Genomic DNA, 23,922 nt, shown 5'->3' on the forward strand with positions numbered 1-23,922 from the left:
AACATCAATGTGTTATCAACTTTATTATCATTCTAAAACAAACAAAAATGACATTGTACCAGCTACTAGGAACAAAATTAACCCTATCCCAGCTGAAACCATTTAGTCAGGTTTCTGTGGACTTTTAGTTTTTTTTTTTTTCCAACAAACAAGAATTCCACACACAAACTGAAAAAATCTGTTTATGGCAACACTCAATTACAAGCACAACTGCTTTTTATTAAGATTCAGAGAAAAGTGCATTTTCTCCAGTGGCACCTCCAAGGCTCAGAGCTGGGGTCTGTCCCCATGGTGATGGGCACTGTGCAGGCACAGGGCACTCCCAGTCTGCTCCCTGCAGCGCCTTCCAGTTCGGACTTCCCGCTCTGGTGTGCCTGGGGCTGGGCTCTCTGCTGGCATCTGCACCATCCACATTCAGCACAGGGCAGAATCAGGACTCATATGGAGTCAGGGGATTATTAAGGTCTGGTGCTCATCATCCCCACTGTCCTAAAAGCACAGGAATCACACTAGGTTGTTTTGGCTACGTGAAATATACACGCTTTGAACAAGGCACTCCATTGAAAGAACAAAAAGAGAGAAAAAGAAGCCCATGAATGTCTAAAACCAAAACAAACTCAGTATAAAGCTTCAAAGTCATCACTTCATTCCAGAAACATTCCAAACACCACCTGCAACCCCTTAACTTTAAACATTCCCTAGGAGAAGAAATCAAAAATTAAAAAATTATATTAAATTAACTTTTATTCCCTAGGACTTATGACAGGCTGGCATTTATAGATCTTTCTTACTCTGGGTATCTCAGAACATTTGACAGGAAGAGGCAGATACTAGCATTAAAGTATCCACAAACAAACAGAGCAGTTATTAGGAATGTGGTAAGAGCCCACATGCAGCCGTGAATATTAGAACCATTTTTACTGAGAAAAGGAATGTTGGCTCTAACTCTGCAGTTATTCCTTACTCTTTTTCAAAGAGTGCCACAGGGATTTCTAACTTCCATCTGGACAGTTTTCCTTTAACTGTTTTTGAACACCATGTGTGAGAACACAACAGGATTGTAGACATTAGAGATGGAAAAGACCGATTAGATCATGTAGCCATCCTCCTGCCAATCGGATTTTTCCCTACAGAATAGTTCCTAGCACTTTGCCCAGTACAGTTTAAAGCATGTTGAGATATTTGGCTTCAACCATCTCCTTTGGAAATTATTCCACAGTGTATGAAGAATGTTGTTAGGACATTTTTCCTGGTAGACACGGCACACATTTTTCTTTCCTTAATGATTTCCAGCCTATTATTCCTGGTTATGTCCCATTGAGCCAGCCTGAATAACTCATCTTTACACCTTCGAATAAATGGAGACAGATATGTTTCTCTGCACATTGGTCACTATTTGGCCAGACTACACACAATTTTATTGCCAAAATATACAATATGCTTTAATAAAATAATTTATTCCACCCTTTTAGTCATTGTAGGATTGTTGTCTCCACCCCAGTGAACATTTTTAGATGACTCTCAATAAATCTGTTTATTCCTCCTTACCTTCTGCTACCTTTTATTTTATTTTATAGAGAATGCAAAAGGCATAATAGGCTTACAGAAGAAAAATAGCCTTGCAAAGTCAGCACATAAGTAAACATACTACCCAAGTCTTCTGAAACAGCAGCTGCTGTTTCATAGAGATATTTGCACAAGGTTTATACTTCCTCCCCTCCCTGTGTCAAAATATACATCTTACCAATGTGTAAGATTTTCAAGATTTTCAGTTCTTTCTTCTCTCCAACAAAAGAGATCTACTAAACTAGCTTTATTTTGACAGACAAGTATTGGTATATAATTTAAACCATAAGTTATAAGAAATCAGAAGCTTTTTAAGCATCTCAGATTTCAAAACATTTCTTCATCCTCATTTCGGCTTCCTAAATCAGTTCAGCCAATTCTTCCCTTTTTTGTCATCAGTTACTTTCTGCATTATTTTCTCTCATCTAAATTTCAGAAGAACTTGTAATATTTTTCACACTACCTTTAGTATTAAGGTTGTACATCATAATTTCTACTACCATCCCTAAATCACAGACTTTGCAAAAAATGAATATGATCAAATGCATTCAGCAAAAAATGTAAACAGAGAAATAAGGAAAGATGTCAGGAACGAAAAAAATTACACAAGGCACATAGTAACTGAGGAAGAGCAAAGCAAGTGAGGTAAAAGTGTTATGCTCAGTACCTGGAACACAGAGAACATCGTGGCCATTCTGAGCATACACATTTGGGCTTTAAAAATAAAGCATAAAAACATAAATCCAGAATCTATAATGGAGCAAATACTACTATAAATTTAGATGTTTTTTCTTGCCAAGAACACCTACTATTGAGTGGGAGAGGTCAGAATTATTAGTTCTAAATTCATGAACCTGCTCTATCTTTATAGTGTTTCAAGGATCCTAACAGATCCAATCACTGCATTACCAGACCAGAAAGCCAAAACCACACCAAACCTCTATACCACTGAGTTCAGGACATTCCTTATTTTATTCTTTGTGTTTCTTAAAAATACATGATGTCTCAAATTAGAGATTTTGAATTAACCCACCAAGTTTTCCTCTCCCATGAAGTCATAAGATTGCACTTCTCTAAAGGTGCACAAAGCTAAAGAAAAAAAGCAGACACAACTTAATGAAGACAGTTCAAGTAGCTCTACCAAGGCTCCCCAACAAAGACAGGTCTATTAAATTAGTTTAATTCTGGCGAAGATATTGATTATGCATCTTTATTAAAACAGAATTTGCAAGCTAAGAGATGCCATGTTTGAACTACTCATTCCTATTTCCTAATTTTTAGTCTAGTCCGAAGGAGTCTTTCAAATAATCTTTGCAAATATTAGTGTGCATAAAGTTTTAACTTCTCTGCTCCCCTTGGAAAAGGCACACCACAAAGTGCCTTCAATGTTCAAGTAAGAGAAACACACAACTCGCTTCTCCTATTTTAGGAAAGTGCCCTTTCTATGAAAAAGGAAAAAAAAATTTGGTATCCTGAAATATATTGCTCTTTGAAATATAATAAATAAAATAAAATATCTCCAGAGCGTTTCAGAGTGTTTCTAATATTTTTTTTTATTTTTGCTCCATATTAAGTAGAGATCTGGCCATGCAGGGAGTAAGTCTGCAATGCACGATCAAGCACTCATATTGTACTTTATGTTATCAGCGACCTGAAGTCTTAACTTGTTAGTCTTACTACTACTACTGTTTCCATCACTTTATGATCAGCTGAAGTTTATGGAAGCAGTACTCTAAGATGAAACAGATTGAAATGACAGCTGGAATAGAAACTACAACCTCTTCTAGCCACCTCCAATGCACAGTTTCTAAAAAAAATATCTTTTATTCTACTCTTTATTACCATTTTTAGCATGACTACAGTTCTCTATATGACAGCTGTTATTAACAATTAGCAGTCTGACTTTTTAACTGACTACTCTCTTGTCTAAAGGATACAGTGAGGAGGAAGATCTAAAGTTTCATTATCAGATCTTAAAGAACCAGACTAACAAAAGAATTGAAAATCTTTTTTCATACCTCCAAAGCCAGAAAAACAAATCAAGTTGTCACATCTTTTTGTGAAGTTCCAGTAGAATGCACTACAATGTGCTTTGAGCAGATACAGAGCTGATAAAATTTTAATAGTCAGTGGAAGGGGAAAGAAGTTGAAAAGGCTGTATCTGAACACTAACAATGCTTACAACATAGAAAGAATTACATTAGAAATAAAAAAAAAAAAAAAAAATCAGCCTTTATACTGAGTTGGAGAGAACTATTACAGCAGTCAGTGAAGCCACTAGTGAAATTAGCTCTGGATTATGAGGTGAGAATCTGTATCATACTTCTACTGAAATCAGTAGGAGGACAAATTTGACACAATTCTTGAAGGCTAAATTTAGATCCTGTACTTAGCCAGTAGAATCTTGTGCCAACAGGAGTCAGTTTTAAATATGCTTCTGAGATAATGTGTGCCTTAAAATACTTTTATACATACCAAGATGAAGAACCCAAACTTTGCAAAGAGATAATTTTCCTGTCTAGATTAAAACAAACAAACAAACAAACAAACATGGATTTTGAAGATGTTTCCCCATTTCTCCCATGCTCACAAAGAGATCACAAACCATGGCAGCACTGGGAACCATGACACAACTTTCTCATGTGGACCTGCAAGAGATCCTAATCCCAGGCTAAAGCGATTGCTATCTCTAGACAGCATTAGCAGCATAATCTGCATGCAACCATGGGGATGAGAAGTATTTTCTGAAGTCACTTAATACAAAATAATACTATAGTTACTTGGTGCATCAACTCCTATTTAATGGGTCCTGACTGTAAGCTGCAAGTAAATGCTATAGGCCAATCATATGAAGAAGACAGCATTAAGTTGGCATGAAGGCCCATCTGGAAAAAGATCAAGAGAAAGAATATTTCGGGGGCAAGACTGCAAACAAGCCACTAAAATCTGGCCCTAATGTTAGGCCCAAAGATTATTCATTTGCAATGTCAGAACAGGATTAAAATCACTGCTCTCTCTCCCTAGAGTTTACAGACCAAGCAATTTTCAAAATATTATTCAGTTTGTGAATTTGTTCACAGTGAATGAATGTTAACATCAGGCAACACCCAAATACCTAAAAACACAAGTGGAGTTGTCTGCCAATAACAGCTAGTAAACAGATAGCTCTAAAGAGGACAGTTCAGGCATGCTGCTTTCTCTTCCTCCTCCCTAGGTCCCACAAACACTCTCCTTGAAATTCCTGCCAACTCTATTGCATTGCACAGCAACAGCACAGTGCCTGCCAATTTCTGGAGAGCCGAGCATACTTCTCCATTTAGTGTTTTGTCTGAAGGCCAACAATGCAGTCAGGACATATAAAAATACCCCAAAGACTTGATGTGTTAGGTACTGAAAGATGGAAATAACAAAGCATAGCATTAAAGGTTTTTTCCAACAGACCTAACTTCTCCACATTTCTAGCAAGTGCCCACTTTAAACATGATTTGTACAGAGCACTCCTTGGGCTTCACAAATATATTAAGGATAGAAAGTTAAGTCTACTCTTTCCCCCTTATACAGGATATCCCTCAATCTGTAACTGACACTAGCCACCATTCAGATAAACCACTAACACCAAAAAAGCCATCTGTATTCATAGCAGTCAGCTATATATTATTACATTACTCTGTCTTGGCCTTACCATCTTCTCAAGGAACAAAACCCCCTAAACAACTAAAGCTGCTTCAGAATCAAACTTTTCCTTTTCTTCTCTGTAGTTATAGTCAGACTTACACCAAACACTTAAAGATAAAAATAAATTATAGACATTTCTAAAAGGTAAATAATTCCTTCAGGAAAATAACATACTTGGCAGAAAGGGATTGAAGAAAACAACATAGAAGTAGGTCAGAATTGCCCAACTGATAAGCAAAAGGCCATACTGTGTTTAAAAAGAAGGACAGAGATACATAATCTGCCCACAATACAATTTTTCTGTGGTTTTTCTTCCCAGGCTGATTAGCTATCTAGCTTTATAAAAGAGAACTAACATTCTGGCTGGGAAGCAAGAATCTTGTCTTCTCCATTATATTCTTCAATATCACCTACCTGGATCTGCTACTTTCTGTTCACAACAGAATTTGGATGAAAATTTTGGCTTCTAGTATATAGTGAAATCCTGCCTTAGTTCCCAGTTGAAAATTGAACAGACTGTTAGTTTTTGCTCATCACTGACATTCATCAGGAAAATAAAGAATTCTCAAAATGCCAGTTACCTTAACTTTTAGACTGGACTGTAAAAACCTTAAGATTGTCACACATAAAATGAGGTTTCCTCACCTTCTCATTCCAGGTATTTTGGAGAAGAATTCAACAATAGAAAGGACCAGTTTTGGTTTTCTTTTCAAAACATTAATTTTATCTTTCTGTTCTCCTCTGGCCACAATTTGAGAAGTCTTTCCTGCTCTGTATTATTTCTTACAAGAGACTAAATACTCAGAGATCAATAGTTAGCAACTTTTAAGAATAGACAATTATCACCCATATTCTTCAGCTGTTATAAAAACCAGACAAATCTCCGTTTTCTTTTGATAAAGACATCTTATATTCCTCACTTCATTATCTTCTTTTTAATTAATGAAAAAGCAACATAACTGCTTAATGACAACCAGTTTTTCCCTAACAGGAAGAAACAGATGGAGGCTAAAGGAATGTGAGCAACTGCATAAAAACGCAACTTTATGAAAGTTAAATTAAAAGGACCACTGTACCATACCCAAGAAAGCTGTTTCACCAAGTGTAACACAAAAGCATATTCCTAAATCCTAAAAATACTCCTGTTATATGTATCTGTAATGCAATTAAACAACAACAAAACAGAATACTGTACATATAGCAAAGAAAAGCAGCTTAAAACTTGTCCAATATGAGGTAAACTGCTGATGAAGACTTACCTCCAGAAACTGGGGCATCCATGAAAACTGCTCCTGTGTTTTCAGCAGCTTTGGCTAATTCTTTTGAAACTGCTGGATCTATAGTGCTGGAATCTATTAGCAATGAGCCTTTCTTCACTTTCCTAAAATAAAGTTTTATTATTGTAATTATAATTATCATTATTATTTTCAGAAGATATTTGCAACTATTACCATGGCACTGGCTTCCATCAGCATGACAAATGTGCAGACATGTTTTGGTACACTAATGAACATAAAGTTTTAAACCTTATTGAGCAAGATCTCCTCAGTATGTATACTGCAGTTTTGAACCACTCAAAGCCCAATAAAAGCTGAACAGAAAAAAGGATATTATTCTAAACACTATTAAAAAAAATTACACAAAAAGGTTGCACTAGGAAAATCTGCCATTACACAAGTTGAGCAGTATATAATATAGAGATCACCTAAGATGCAGTCTAAGCAACTGCTGATACTGCCTAAAGTTTAATATATAACAATAAAATGTTCTTTTTATATATACAGTGTCTTAAGTTCTTATATCAGAATGGTCTGATTGTATTGTTTTAATCATTCTACAATTTGTTCTACATAAAGACCATAACTAAAACCACAAAAGCCCACTGAAGATCTGAAGTGAAGCATGGAGAAAAATGTTTTCCCACTGATAGCCAATACATTTAGGCAGATATGTATTTCAAACTGTAGATCGCAGAAAGCTCTTTATTTGATTAAAAAACACAATAAAATTTTTGAAATTTAAAAAAATGTTAACTTTTTTAATGCCCTACACAACAAAAAAGTTGATTTTTATGCCTCTTTCCATTGAACTGCACCATGATTTCAAGTCCACCTGACCAGCAATCACCATGAAATTGAACACCAGAATTTTTCAGTCATAAAAACGTGTCCCATTTAAAGCTACTCGTGACAGATAAAGATATCCACTGTACCTTGCATGCTGTTGACAGTACAGTGGACTTCACTTAATTGAATTACCCAGATTGCTGGAAATAGCCTCTCAGTGTATACATACATTGTGACCCTACTGGAACTCCAGAGTCAAACAGTTCCACATACACAAAACTCATCCCTTGTGCTGCTGCAGTTAGTTTGGACACATGCAAACAAAAACCAGCGCAGCAGATAAGGTACTCCATCACCTCCCCTTTATGCTTAGAGGAAGGCACAGTGGCACAGACTCCTTGGTAAGACAGTGGGATGACTAACTCAACCTTTAAACACCTCACGTTAAAGCTCTGTAAAGCTTTAAAAGCTTCAGAAAATTATGAAAATCAAACCAGTCAGCAAGAACCAGGTCATTCAGAGCCACAATTATCACTACTGCCAAATCACACTTTCTTCTCTTAATGCAGAGGCTGAGAAACTGCAGCAGTATAGGACTGCTTTCCACATCCTGATTCCTGCTGGATTTCGCACATCTATGTACTCAAGAGATTAACTGGCTGTACTGTATCAGTACTACTGCCAATCGTTCTTCAATGCCATCATGGGCAGCTCTCCCACAGCTGTTCCCTGAGCTTTGTGGGGCTGATCCAATTACCCATCTTCCCTGAAGAGTCTAAGCTTAGATCTCCTCACTCCTACCTTACGAAAAATTAAATTACAGACAACAAGGGAGAGAATCAACAATTATTCTTATATAGCAAGAACAACAGAAATCCCTCTTGTCTACTTCCATTCTCTTATCACTGCATCTTAATATTGTACAACCAATACCTAAAAAGGCATCATCATTTTTTGATAATCTACTATACTTTTGTCTTCTGTATGTTTTTTTTTCCTTTACCTTATTAACCTGGATAGCTGTTCAGAACCTACATAATCCTCAAAGGTATCCAGCAGCCTTAGTCAGCCTGCCAGGACCAGTGCACATGCAGCCAGAACAGATTTTTAAATTGTATTTATTTTTTGATTTGGCAAGTTCAAAAACTCTGAGCATTAGAATTCTGCAGACTATGGATTTAAGGCTCAGTGGAAATCCCTCCACAAAAGTTAAAAAACACTGTGTCACATTAAACAAAATCTTACGGTACATTTTTTTATAATAAACAGATAATAAGAGTAGAAATCAAGAAAGTCTTGTCACCTATTTTATGTAAATACACTTTAAACAACATAAGACACAATGGTTTCTCTTCAGAACATTTAATTTATAGGATTTCAAGGTAAAGAAAATAGTATTTGAGCAAATAATTGTTGCCAGCAAATATTCTAGTTGTACTTGAGTGTAGTACATTACATTATGGCAAAAGAACCATGCAACTGAAAAGGTAGATAATAGTTAAGTTGCCTGAAATGCATAAAAATTATTATTCTACTGAAAATTAAATAAATACTTAAGCCAAAAGCCATTCAAAATCAGCATTGTATGAGAGAACTTATATAATTAGAAATATCAATAGTGACAGGACAGAGAACATTGAATTAAGTGCCCTGAAGGCACAGGAAGAGTTACAACAACAGCAATCATCAGACAAACCTTGAGTACAAGTGGAAATTCTCCAAACTACAAAAAAGTCTTACTTTAGAATGCCATTTCCTCCTGTGTAAACTTCTTTTGCATGGGGACTAGAAGGCAGCATGGTAATAATTCTGTCTGCTCTTTCTGCTACATCTGCTGGGGATTCTGTTACCTTATAAAGAAAAAAAAAAAACCAAACAATATAAGCTTACACACGTCCTGAAAAAGAGACATCAGACATATTTGATGAGTTTGGTTTTAGCATTCACTGGTCACAACTAAGCTATTAAAAAAAAAAAAAAAACACAAGAAAAACTGCTCTCCTATCATGGAAGTTCCTCCACAACATCTGCTAAAGGGAATATGCTTTCATCCCATCAACCCATTCATAAATCTTCAACTCACTACAAAGCCTGCATCTATAGAAAATATTGCTCTACCATGTTTCTAAGGAGGGACAATACGAAAGGATTACAAAAATCTCACTTTTTTCTTTTTCTTATATATGGCATTAAGAGACAAAGACTGAGGAAAAAAGAAAAAACTTACTGGATGCACCTCTGAGCCTCACCTTGAAAGAAATCAGATTAACTGATGTTTCTCAAAATATTACAATTTACAATAATTTCCATTTTTAAAATGGAAAATTATCAGCTTAAGCATCCTTCACGAAAAAGATCTGAACAATTTTCTAAATATATTATTAGGTATTAGTTGTTAAATAATCATACCTAACTTGAAAGGTATATTACTGTTCTGAAGTCACTTCCAGAGGCAGGCAGTATAGTATTTAAGATACATACACAACAAATGAAATATTGACAGCTAAGTTGTGAGTTTCACTTGGAAGGCATTTACCAGTAAGATTTCTGTCCAGTACTGGTCTAAATTAATAAATTTCTTTAAAATTGCATTGTTAACACATTAATAGCCCAGGGAAAATAGCAACAAACATATAGCTTATTATTTTATCTTTAGCCCACAAGGATCAAATCTAATTTCAGTCATTTGTAATTAATGCTGAATTACACCTTGAAGGACTTCTGGGATCAGCATAAGAAACTTCTCAATTTTTATTTGACTTCTGAACAAAAGAAGGGAAGACTGTACCTTGTCAGTGAACTAGGCTCTTGAGGGAAAAAACACAAAGAAACTGGCATGGATGGGACTGAGAAACATGCAGATTTTGTTTTGAAAAAATAAATTAATACTGCACAAAATGCCTGGCATACCACACAGCTACAAAAGGAAACATGCTCTAGTTTAAAGAACAAAGGTTAGCAGGAATAAATGAGGCAATTATAAGCAGCAAACCTTCTATATCTGATTAGCTGATTTAATGGCTTGCCTCCCTGGAGATGAGAGAACCTACCTCTTTAAAGAGAAGTATGACACCTTTGTCTTTAGTTCTGTGTATATCTGGTTTGGTTCAGTCTCAATGTGTATTATTAGAGGTGGAGAGAGGAAGTCTGAAATTAGAACCTGAATCTATATATGTCTTCTTCTTTGAAACTATGACCTCCAATATTCTTAGACGTTTAGAGGGTATCAGCTGAAGACTCAGTGGCCCACTTGCATTTTTCATCCAGAAGCTGAAAAATATACTACATTGGGCACACAAATGAAACAGTACATCAGCCTCAAATGTCTGCTTGGCTACATAGATGGAAGATAGCTGGGTTTTGATTACAGTTTTAAATAATTCTTAAGGAAAACGGGTACAAAGAAGACATAGTACAGTAGTCATCTAAACAGGAACTCATTTATTCCATCCATGTCTTCCAAAATAGTAAGATGCCTTTTACATGAAGAAAGTTAGATTAAAAAGGTACACAGACTGAAACAGTACTTCTACAACCATACAAAGGAAAAACTTTCTCCTACTTTGAAGTAAGTAGCAAAACAAAGTGGGAATTAAAAGTGGGAATAGACAACTCTTGGCCTTTTGGTACTGTTAACAAATATGAATAATATTGCCTGAAAAAATATACCTACCTGGTTCAGTAAGCAACATATAAAACCTCTATTTTATTTGGGACTTTATGTCTCAGAAACAAAGCTGAATGATTTGAAAGCTATTACAAAACATTAAGCATTTGAAATCATTAAGAGTATGTGCATAACTTTAAAAAACAGACCAAACACTAATTGTTGATTATCAATACAGACTATACTAGCTCAGAGTAGCAGCCCACCAAGGCCTGTACAGGTTCTGATACTTGTTTAGTATAAGCAAACTTTTGCAGTATGTAACTGGATAGGAGAGACTTTTCTGTGTACTGCTGGTTGTTGGTACTGCCCTTAGATGCATCTGCTTGTATTTGTTCCAAACTGCTTGCCTATTTTGTTTTACTTATATTTACAGTAAGTCAATTAATTATTGTTTGTCTGAAATGGCATTCTTACTGTACACTAAAGAAAGTTCTATTTTTATGATGCTTTATGCATCAGGTGACTCCAGTGACATTCTCAATGTTCTAAATCTGTGACAGGATTTAGATACAAAGACCTGTAAGCTGAAGTACGACACGCAGTTACTCCACTGTGTGAGCCTTCCAACTTTCTCCAAGTTTCACCCCAAGTGGTTCCATATGCTCATGCTCAGCCAGTTTTCCTCTTAATATTCACTTTTAGCAGGTGGGTGGCCACTTTCTGACATGTACCACATCCCAGCTGTTTACTTCAGTGGCTAAAGAAAGTGGAGTAGCAGATTGTGCAGATTTATGGTCAGGCATCCTGCATCCACCAATACACCTTGGTAGCAGTGCTGGCCTTAAAAGAATGGACATTTGACTAAGTTTACTGTCTCTTGGGGTCATTTCACTTCTGTAACACTCCTGATGGTTTTACCCTTACAGCCAGACCAAAGAGAAAGCAGCCCTTAGAGCCCAATGTTCCTTCTACAGCAGTTTCTACAAGACCCCATGGACCCACAAGTTTTCAACTCCTGAAAAAAGTGCTGGAGTAGGATTTACACCTAAAGATCAAGAAGAGGAAGTTATGTTCACATATTTTCTTTAAGTGTGTTTTATTTGTATTTAAGCCTAGCCATGTATTCTCTCAGTGATTTATGATCTCAAAACATACCTTGGACTTTATTTTTAAAGGCATTACAGTTCACCTTTATTATCACAAGTCACGTCTTGCAGTGAATGCCAAGGATTCTATTACAAATGCAAAAAGCTATCAACATGGGCAGTCACAGAAAAAGAGATCCCACTGCAGAACATGAATTAAAAATACAACCAATAGTTCAAAACAATCTCTTCCATTTGCCCAGTCTTACTCAAGACACGTCTGGTTCATGCCTGAGGGTCTTGGCTGCTTTAACAAAATAGGAACGGGAGCTAGGCAGAGAGGTGAAAAGCTTACTTTCCTACTTAAGGCCAAGATTCTGTAATTATTCAAGGGGAGCTGCAATTAATTACTAACAGCTGTGTGGTATCATTTTATCTTTTAGGAATCTTGATCTTACTCATTATTTAAAACAGTTGCAATTAGCTTCAACAGTTTAGACCTTCGAGGCACACAGTTCCTCTGTCTAGACCTAGCTAAAATTTCCTTGCCACTGCTGCAAAATTCCCTTATATACTCTACATTGTTACATGACAGGTTTATTTTTGCACTGCACTCCTTTTTTCTTGTGTTTTAAGCACATATCCATTTGCCCACAACTGTCTAAATTGTGACAGCTTTGAAGTATGTCAAAACCATTTAAATGTGTTACAGACACATAGAAATGACACAACCATCTGAGAGAATGGGGCTCTGAGGGTATTAACAGATTAAGAAAAGTAATAGGACTGGCTGGAACAAGGCCAAGATTTTTCAGGGTATATTGCAGGAAGGTAAAGCTCCCTAATATAATCAATTTCCTTCCCTCCTTCTTCCTTTTCATTCCTTCCTCTTCTCTCAGCATATCCTTCCTCACCTCCAAGAGAATAAGCACTTAAATAATTAGATTTTTCCCCTGCCCCTGAGGACTACACCTTGAAGCAGCAGGAAAGCTCATATGTCCCTATAACCCTTACAGCTATGCCAGCAGGAATTTTTAACTAGGGTCATTTAACCTGAAAAGGTCAAAGCAGGAACCAGATGAAAAGCAGCCCACTGGCCATCTAGACCTGGGGGAGAAGGAAGCATGAGAAAGCAGGAGGTGGTAGAACAGGCCATCAACCTACTCTCATAAAAAGTGGGGGGAAAAAAGACAGCTAGAGAAGTCTGACAGGGTAGCAATTCCAGCAGGAAAATTACTTGGCATAGAATCATATCTTTCCTCTACCTGAAACCTCACAGATTCAGATTTTATTTATTGTGCTGTTTCAGTTCTGATTGTGATCTTAACCAAGAAAAAAACCCAGATTATTTAGTTGCATTGCATGCAAGAACCATTCAACACACACAGCTATTGCTGAAATAAAGAAGTTTATTACCATACCTGAGCACCCAAGTCTTGAAATTCTTTGCAAGCTTCTGGGAAGACATCATACACAATAACTGGATATCCATGTTTTACCAGGTTTTTTGCCATTGGATTTCCCATGTTACCCAGCCCAATGAATCCAACTGGGGTTTTGGAAGCCATAGTCCTAGAACACACTGATTTCAAAACAATAAACATCAATATTTGCATTTAGAATTGACATTCAACAATGACATACTAAAAGTTACCACCATTTAGAATTGACATTCAACAATGACATACTGAAAGTTACCACATAATCTGTTTTCAATTATTTTAACATTTTTATGATTAAAAACAGAGCAAATGTGAATCCTATTTTACATAATTTAAACTTTAAATTATAGCACACATTGGGCCACAAATACCATCCCACCATGATTTTTCTACATATCAAAGAAAATGACTGTAATTAGGAAAATGTGGGCATTTCAAAAAAATACAGTACTTAAAGCTAAGATTCGAGAAGAGCTCGAAAGTAGACTTAAAATATGCAGGACTTTCTGTGTTTTATTATGTGTCTAAATTCTAACTTGATATGCAAAGAGCAATTTTATATATTTTACAGACTCTTTATTTGCAACTTTGCTTGCAGCCATGGGATGCAGCACGTGTTCCCTAGAAACAGACAGGGGCTGCCACTTTACTTCATGCAGCCCCTCACAGATTCTCTGATCCTGCAATCAGCTACAAGCCACTAACCTAAGTGAAAATCTCCATAGCAAATCATGGCAAATCCTTTAAGCCATGCAACCACAGTTTAAATACTGAAAATTAGAATAAAATATAGTATTTAAAAAAATATTAATTCTTTACAGGAATAACCTCTGTATTCTATGTACTGTACTACCAAGACAGAATAAAGCCTAACCTACAAGCTGTGGAAAACACTACAGTTCCAGTCAGTTACCTTTTCCCAGAAGCTAGTGAGCACCAAATTCTGGATAGGAGCAGCATTGCAGGCATTCATCTACTGCAATCACTGTCTCATCACTCTAAACACTCCAAATCCAAAGGCAACACAATTTGACAGTGACTAGATTTCTTTGCCAATTCCATAAAATACTTTCTCCTTTATGACAAAGGAAAAAGTTATGCAGAATAAACACTAAAGTATGTATCAACTAAGCAGAAAGAAACAAAGCTAACTACAGAAATACTCTAGCTCTAAAGTGCACATACAGAAAATGTGCCTAAGCTGGATCGAGACTCTAAGAGGTCTCAATGCTTAGCAAAGAATCCTCTCTAGGCCAATAACACTTGATTAATCATTTTAAAGTCTTTCTGACTTTAAGCTCCTTCTTAGCCAGCAATGGTCATGCTCTTTCATCTGCAGCACTGTTTTGGAAGTGCCACATTTAATAAATCAGGTTTGTTGAGAGAACTTTGGTCTGAGACAGTTTCCACAGATGCCTGCAGCAATTACATAGCTAGAGAAGTAGCACAATTTCAAATAAATCTGCGCTGGGAAAATGCTTAGTGAAAACTGAGATAAGTCAGGAAAAGAGCCCATTGCTTTTTTAAGAAGTGCTACATGTCAAAACCAGGGAACAAATGAACAAAGACCCTAAACCAGCATCATCCGCCATAACAAACATCTTAAAAGTCTTCTCATTGTTTCTATGAGTCAATCTTCCCAGTCCTTCATTTGCACTAATCTAAAATTGCTCCTTTAGTTAGCTCAAAGCTTCCCACTTCCTGAGGAGCTTCAAGCTCTGGTTTTAAGCATCTTTCTTTCTCTAGCCCTTAATACCAGTAGATCTTATTTACCTTGACTTCAGTAAAGCTTTCAGAACAGACTCCTCTGTTCTGAGAGCTTTACTTCTCCTCCTCTGCTATCCCAGTAGTCAAATGAAGAAAATATGGACTGGATGGGACTGCAAAACTGCCTGAAGGAAGAAATACTGTCTGGAGTGTTGGGCTGAAATAACAGTGATCAGTAGTTCAAAGACTAGCAACAGTCTAGTTACACATGATGTTCCTCACAGGTCAAAACTGAGGCTGTTTAAGAGTTTCATCAAAGACTGAAGATTAAAAATAAGCACCCTCAGCAACATCATGTGTGACACCAGACTGGGGGGACTGTCCGAAAAATGGCAGGGCAAGGCTACTATTCAGAAGGACTGGAGAAACAGGCCTCAAGCAGTTCAAGAAAGACAAATTTATGTCCTGTACTTGGGACAGGGGATGTCATTACAGGCTGCTGACTGGCCAGACAGCTGGCAGCTCTGCAGACCCTGTGGATTCCCATCGACTGGAGGTGGAGCATGAGTCAGCAGTGCACCCTTGCAGCAAAAGGTTAATGACATTCTGCACTGCATCAGCAAGAGCTGATGCAGGAGGTCAAAAAAACCCAGGCATTCTTCTATACAGCAAATACACCAAGAGATGTGATCAAACTGCAGACAGCCCAGCAAACATCAAGGAATAAATATGACCAAGGAGCAGGAGAACATGGCCTATGAGCAGAGGCTAAGAGAACTGTTTTTGCTGAGCTGGGGAGAAGCAAAGGCTGCAGACTTCTACTACCTATGGAGGGGGAGGAAAGAAGAGTTATAGAGCAAATGAAGCTGAACTCTTCACAGATGTATACTCCAATGGGACATGGGAGATGTACAGTCAAATGGGACATGGGGCAATGGCCAAAAGCTGCAGGAAGGAAAACTCTGGCTGGAAATAAGAAAAGCGTCCCTGATGTGGAAAAAAGGCTCCGTACTCTAAGAGGCAGTGCACGGAAGCTGTGGAACCTCCATCCTCCTAGCACCCTTAGAGCACTATGAGCAACCTAAGCTAGCTTTAAACATTTAAGGCTTTTGGAAGCCTTTCTTTGAAACCTTTGTTTTCTTTGTTTTTGTGAATTCCAAGTAACCTTATCAGAAGAATAAGTCTCACTACCATACCTAGGCTCATTCTCGCAGACTCTTCACTTTTATCCTGATCTCTTCTTTTCTCACACTATCTCATGGACATCTAACCATCACCTCAAACTCAGCATCTTCAGAAAACATTCTTGATTCCTTTTTCTGCTATCAGTGCTGACACCAGCAGCGATGCCTATCACCCACAAAAGCCTAAAAGAATCATCCATGATCTGCTTCAATCTCACTGATTCATCCATCACATCTGAGATCTCAGCTGCTTCAGAACCTGGTCACCTGCCTCAACAGACAAAATTTTGCCTTGATCTTCATTCTGGGAATTGAGAAGGACATTTTGCCCATGCTACTTTCACTTCTCCTCTGCAACCTGCCTGCTTCTTCTCTACAATGTTACATAAGACTGCTTTGCTTTGATGACTTTTCAAGACTGTCATCACATCTTAATATTAAGACTTCAGTGGTAATTAGACTGCAGTGACGTGCCTATTGCCAACATTGCCAACATGCACTTACATTGTGCTTCTAAGGCACCTCTTCACAAGGTAAATATCCATGAAATGAACACATTCCTCTAATATAAGGCCTCCCTTAAAATTTTTCATTTTGCAGTATCCCCAAAAAGGCATGGCAAAAGTTAGGCTGTGACACAAGACAACTTGCTGACCAGTACTATTAAGTTTTGTGTCATTGTATTCTATTATTTCTCCTTTTGTCTGTCTCTGTTGATTTTTTTTGAATCTCAGTTTATGAATCAGAGACCACTTTCTGTTATGTGCTAAAACACATTCAAATCCATGGGAATTGGGACTGCTAGAGAAGTTGTTCAAATCCTGAGTCAGTTTCTGACTTTATTTTGGCTTAATTTTCACAGCCCAGTATTACATAAGACACTTGAAAATTAAATAATTTGATTAACCATTTTGAAAAATCTTCAGACTTCCAGGTACTCAAACAGAGGAAAACTGGTTTAGAAGATTGATTAAATTAGTGCACAGATCTAACAGAGGTGATTTCAATTAAATTTGAACCAACTACATTTAGATGCATGGCATGTTTTAAATGACTACTTAAGACAGTGGGGATTTGCCAAAAAGAGGATGTTTTAAAAGACAAGAATATTCATGTTTTCCTGTTAGACAAACCTCCACAGGTGATTTCACAGAATGTGATGTCCAGCTCACATATATTGGCATTTTTTAGCATCTGATATGTAGCACAAACTCAGTTTTGAAATAACTGTAATTCAAACATCTAAGGACTGATATTCTGCAAACCACATCATGTATGCTAACTAATTCCATCAATTGTACAAGCATTTGCTGAAACTGTCCCTGTGGTATTGATCCCATTTTACTTTGACCATAAAATCCACAGTAACCTGCTGCAATCACATGGCTGGAAAAATGCCCAGTCCACACTTAACTTCTAAGAGAGGTCAGAACATCAGAAGAGAAGCAACAGAATCTACTTTTAAAATAATCACTGATACCATGTGCAACTAATTCTCCTTCTCTGGGAACAGAACCAGCAATACAGATTAATCTGTAAATCAAGCTAATTGTGAGCAAAACCAGCTACAGCTATACCAACTCCAAAGAAACTGGGCTTTTCCCAGATGATTCTTCATTATTCTCTTCAGGGAATACGTGCTTGCAGATCTCATGCCTATGAAAACTCAATTGATGAGGAGACCCAATTATGACACCCTCACTAAATTTGGGGTTTATGGCCAATACAGATAAAATACAGATTTTTTGCTTTGAAAAGTCAGTCTACAATAGAAGAACTTTACCTAATGTGCCGTTTCACAAGAATTTTGCCTTAAAACCAATTTAATTTAAAAAATCAGCAAGAGTTTATGAATCTCTTGAATGTCTCTTCTTGAACAAAATGCAACTATTAGAAAAGTAACTTCAGAAACTCACAGATTGCAATCCTGTCTTCAGAATACTTAGCCTGTCAATGATGTAAAACTTGTCTTTTCAAGCTTTATATATATAAAGATACTGAAAGCAGTTTTCTGTTTAACCTGGATGATGACAAGTTTAGATAATTTCAGATGTTTACATTTCATTTTACACTATCTCCCAAAGTAACGAGTCTTACAGTTTCCAGAGTGAATTCCAGCTCCAGGGGTGCCCTGATTTCACTGCACATACTTGACTGCACAAACACTATAATATGCAGAACTGAGGACATCTCTTTGTAATCAAACAAAAAGGGAATAATAGCTGGTAGAACCACAGACAGCAGACCTGGAAAAAATCCAATGTGCTTGTACTCTAACTGGACAAGAACAAGACTGAAAACCAAGTAGTTCCCAAAATATAATTTCAACTATATTACTTGATTCTTGGCTTTATAAAACTTATTTTGAACCATATTCACCAAATGGCACAAGGATGAGAGTCCACACAGCCCCATCCCATAAGAGATTCCTAATCAGAATGGTTGTAGTTCTTATTAATATCTTGATCTCTCTGGATCAGTGAATATTAATGATCTTGATCTCTCTGGATCCTCTTTTTCAATATGTGAGATTTAACAGGATAATGGGAAGATGCTCAGAGTAAGCTCAGTAACTGAAGCTGCAGGTTTTGCTTGGGGCTTTATGAGAAAATACACATGAAGTCACTTGACAAGGAGAAGGAACACGATGACAATTCAATATGAGCCACTAAATGAAAGATTTTCCCACTGATTTAGCATCTGAAGTTCAGGTACAAGCACAACAGAAGACATCATCCCTTTTCTCTTTCCTACTTTGAAAGAAAGGATCAGAGTGAGCTTCTGTGTTTTGTGGACTTTGGTATGTAATTTATAAAACCTCTACTGAAAGTAGATCCTGGGAGGGAAAAGGAAGAAGAAATATAGAAGTTAGAGAGGCCAAAGGTACAAAGGTAGAATCCTTCTGCTCCTAGAAGTTTTGCCAATGCAATTTAAATTGCCCCATGGTCACTGACTTTTAAAGGTTATGCAATGATTTCGAGAAGTGCACTCTGCCAAAACAATAATTTAAGACGACTACAATACTCTAAATTTGGCCAGCTTTACATTGAAAACATCCCACTTGCTTTTTTTTGCCTCTGTAAAGGTCTAGTGATCAAAACCAGAGACACTATCTTGCAACACTCAGTGTCTTCTTATACATCATTTTTATCTCTACCTATACCTCATTAAATGTTTGCTAATACCTTACAGAGAAAATCATACAGTAAATACTTTTCATCTAAAAAGAATATGAAGTGTACACTTGATTCCTTAACTAAGTTATGTGCTGGACTTCTGAGCAGCAGATCTTCTGTCATAATCCTTGCTTAGTAATCAAAGCTTCTCTGCACCAGAGCATAGATAGTCATTCAACAGTTCAAGCAGAGCTCCCGAGTCAGAAAAAGTATTGTTAAGCCAGCAAAAATTCTATTTAATTATGAAGTGAACAAGTCCCCTCCACTCCAACAAAACTACTTGTAAGGACATTTTTGTTCTCTAGCACGGTACTGTCTTTGATGAACAGCTCCCTCAGCTGATGAATCTCCACTCACAGAAAATCTTCTTTTCTCATTCATTAACCTCCTCTTCCCTCTCCCCCAGGAGTCCCCAGGAGGGACTTCTCCATATCCATCAATAATATATTTTTAAGTAAGTTCATATAAACCCTCTCTATGAAGCACCTTTGCCAGTGCCTGCCAGCTGCAGAAGACAGGACTACATAGTCTCTGTCCAGCTGACTAACGCACAAACATACACATCCAAGAAGCTCCTCCAACATCTGCCCTCAGCTCTTTATTTTCCTCCTAGACAATTTAACAATCTCTAGCATAAACATACAGAAAAACCAAACCATCACGGTGGGCTCGGTCAGCTGCAAAGAGCAACTGAGCAAGCAACCAAGGAGCCTTCAGTAAGAGAAGGAAGACAGCATGCTTGCTAGCCAAGCTGTGGTGCTGGACAGCTCTCAGAGCGGGCACAAATCCTTCACCAGGATGGCATTTCACTCAGGACAGATGATGAAATCACCAGTCAAACCCCAACTGCCAGACTAAAGAAAAGAATGGCAAACTCAGTAAATGCATTAGAGATGGGGAAGCCAGAACACATAACTAAGCAATAGAGCTTAGCCCTTAAGAAGGCTTAATGCTTAGACCTTCATCCCATAAACATTTCTCAGAGTCAAGAGTACTTTCAGCACAGTCACTACTCACTAAGTCTGAGCTTAAATGCAGTGGGTGAAATTCTGTTCTATGGAAGTTTTTCAGGAGTCACAATTTCTCCTTAGACTTAGTTACAGTTTTTTCCCCAAGTCTTCAGGTAAAGACAAACTGTATTTTCCAACTTTAAGGGCCAGTGGTGATTTGCTTTTCACACCTATGCTCACCACAAGAAACAAGATCCTCACCATTTGCACTACATTAAACCAGATCATTTGGAAATTGACCATGACAGTGGATTTCAAAGCTCTTACAGAAATAACTGACAGTTACCATGCACAGAAAGTTCAAAAATCCTTGAAAGTTATTGCTTTCAATTGTGGTATCACAAAAGGTACTAAACACATAAACAGGTCCCCTGTATTTAACTTCACTAGCATGAGACCAACATGCCTGTTGTACCTGAACTATTACTTATCACAACATCAGAACCACAGCTACCAAAAAAAAGCATCAGTGGAAAAGAGACAGTGGAGCAAAAAGAGCACTGCAAGATAACGTCAAAATTGTCAGACGCTTTTCATTCATTAGTTTAAGTGAGGCTTAAAAGGGTATTACAATGTTTTTAAAGTTACCCACTTACAAGAAATTTAGTAATTCCTGAAACATTTCCCTAAGTGTCAAGATTTTAGAACCATGTACCATTTAAAAGAATCTATTTCTTCTACTTTGCTAGTTAAACACCTTCACCTATGTGTTGGGAGCCTAACCACAGAGTGACATACATGACCACAGACTGCCATCAAAATGACAGTGAAAAGCCTACTGAAGGTTTATTTTTAATAATTTACTTCAGAAATTAAATTACTTAGGAACAGCTGTGTGATTTTTCTGGAAATGGAAAATGTCTAGGTCCAGTTCTACAAATACGTTCTTCCTTTGCTTGCACCAACAGGACATCTGCAGTGCCTGCTCCTTCCACTGCCCGTGAACCAAGCACAGGTGAGCACCAGCGCCTGCAGAGCCGACACAGGAGGTGCCGCTGGATCTGCCCTCGGTTTAAAGAAAATAATCGGATGCAGTGACCGAGAGAGCTGAACAGCCCAAACTCAGGTAACAGGTATCGCAGACATGTCACTGCTGCCACAGGAGGCTTTTGCGGGCTCTGATGATTTCCAGGCACGCTATTTTAAGCGAATGAGTGAAAACATTTACTAAGCCAAGCCGCTCCGAAGCTTCGGTGGAGCCCCGAATAAGGCGGCAGCGGTGGCGCGCCGTGCCAGCCGTGACCGCCCGGGGGTTCCGTCACCGGGGATGCCGCACACGGAGGCGGCCCGGGAGCTGCACCGGGCTCGGAGGGCCCGCGGCCGCCAAGGGCAGCGCGGCAGCTGCGCGCCCCGGGAGAGGCCCGGCCTTTCCCCGCCCGGCCGGCAGAGCGGGGCCACTGGAGCCGAGGGAAGGGGTAGGTCCTTACCCATCACCCGCCGGTGCCAGCGCCACCAGCCCGCAGGTCCCCTGCGCACTACCGCTGCGGCCATGCTGCGCCCCCGTGCCGAGTGACCTCCGGCCCGCCGCCGCCCGCCGCCACCGCCCGCGCGCCGCGAGCGGCAGCCGCCGCAGCCAACCACGGGCGGCGCTCGGCGGGGCGCAGCCAATGGGAGTGCGCAGCGTCCTCCCTGCGGGCGGCCGGCCCCGCCCACCGCCCCGTGACGGATGGGGCCGGATTGCGGGGCGGGGCGGGGGCCGGGCCGGCGCTGGAGCACCTCATTGGGGCGGTGGGACATCGTATCCCGCCGCCCGCGGCTCCCGGGAAGACGTTCCTTTCCAGCTCCGCTTGCCTGTGCCTGCCCGCTGCCGCTTCGTCTTCTTGCTTTGCTGCCGGGGGAGGAGGCTTGGCTGAAGTGGCAGAGGAATGGAGCGCCGGCGTTTTGGCGGAGACAGCTTGTGTGCGAGACGGGGCCCTCGGGGCGATGGAAAAAGCCGCCCTGCACTGTTTTGCCGAGTCAGGTGGCAAATAAGAGTTGGCGCTCATTGAGGGTTGGAATTAGATGAATTCAAGGTCCCATTCCAACCCAAACCATTCTGTGATTCTGTGACCAGCTTCGTCGTTGTGTGGGCTTCACCCCGGCTGGGCGCCAAGCGCCCCCCAAAGCCGCTCCATCGCTGCCCCTCCTCAGCTGGACAGCGGGGAGAAAATACAACGAGAGGCTCCCGGGTCGAGATAAGGATGAGGAGAGAGCACTCACCAGTTACTGTCTCGGGCAAAACAGGCTCAGCTTGGGGAAATTAATTTAATTTCTTTTCAATTGCATTAAAGTAGGATAATGAGAAATAAAAACCAAGACTTAAAACACTTCGTCCCCTTCCCTTCCTTTCTCCTGGGCTCAACTTCACTCCCGATTTTTATACCTCCTCCTCCCTCAGTGGTTTGGGGAACGGAGTGTGCAATCGCTTCATCCCACGGTGACTCTGCCGCTTCTGCCTCCTCCAGGGGAGAACTTCTCACACTTTTGCCTTGCTGCAGCGTGGGCTTCCTCCCATGGGAGGCATTCCTCCCTGGTCTTCTCCAGGATGAGTCCTTCCCCTGGGCTGCAGATCTTCACAAACCGCTCCAGTGTAGGGTCCCATCCATGGGGTGCAGTCCCTTGGGAACAGACCATTCCAGCATGGGTCCCCTGAGGGGTCACAGATCCTGCCAGCAAACCCACTCCAGCACAGGCTTCCTGGTGGATGTGCCCAGAGGCCTTTGGGAAGTGTCCTCTAGGCACATCCACCCGCTCCAGTGTGGGGTTCTCCATGAGCTGCAGGTGGATCTTTTCCCCACTGTGGACCTCTATGGGCTGCAGGGGGACAGCTTGTCCCGCTAGGGTCACCATGGGCTGCAGGGACATCTATTCACAGAAGCCAGCCCTGTAGAACCCATCCACTGCCAAAATTTTGCCATGCAAACCCAGAACAATTGTGCCCAGAGTGCATTTCCCAAAGGCCTAACACAGGGTAATAAAATTTGCAAGAGCCCAGCATCTGGAGACCCCGCTGGCAGCTCTGGGAGAGCTTCAGGAGGTTGTGTGAGGGAGCACACCACGCTCTGAGGGAGGGCAGGCTGGAGGCAGGCCAGTGCTGCCATCTCAGAGCAAAGCTTCAGCTCCAGTCCTGAAGCTGCCACGTTCATCTCTTTGGAACAAAGTAGTTAACTTCTTTTCCTGACAGAGAAACTTGCCTTGCTCTGTTGTGCCAGGATGCTGGGTGCTCCCTCAGTCATTAGGCTACTGTCATTAGGTCAGAGCTTTTTTTGTAGCTGTTATGTAGTATCATTTACAGACTTCTGGGAGTCATGAGGCACAGATCTCGGGTCTCACCACAACGTGTCTTCACTCAATTATATGTTAGCACAGAAAGAATAGGCTAAATATATATGAGCTCAGCTCTCCTATCATATATATTTTTA

The 23,922-nt window shown here is 39.5% G+C and overlaps 1 protein-coding gene across 1 annotated transcript in view; it reads right to left on the reverse strand.

The window, feature by feature from the left end:
• HIBADH (3-hydroxyisobutyrate dehydrogenase) overlaps positions 1-22,043 on the reverse strand; it is an 85,740-nt gene extending 63,697 nt beyond the window's left edge. The window contains exons 1-4 of the mRNA XM_063153590.1: positions 21,949-22,043; positions 13,424-13,584; positions 9,048-9,157; positions 6,501-6,622 (exon numbers count right to left, since the gene is read on the reverse strand). Of these exons, the coding sequence (XP_063009660.1) occupies positions 6,501-6,622; positions 9,048-9,157; positions 13,424-13,584; positions 21,949-22,012 (457 nt within the window). The 5' untranslated portion in view covers positions 22,013-22,043. The remainder of the gene's footprint in view (positions 1-6,500; positions 6,623-9,047; positions 9,158-13,423; positions 13,585-21,948) is intronic.
• Positions 22,044-23,922: the final 1,879 nt, after the last annotated feature.

The sequence above is a fragment of the Melospiza melodia genome, chromosome 1, assembly GCF_035770615.1.
Source record: "Melospiza melodia melodia isolate bMelMel2 chromosome 1, bMelMel2.pri, whole genome shotgun sequence".
Taxonomy (NCBI): Eukaryota; Metazoa; Chordata; class Aves; order Passeriformes; family Passerellidae; genus Melospiza; species Melospiza melodia.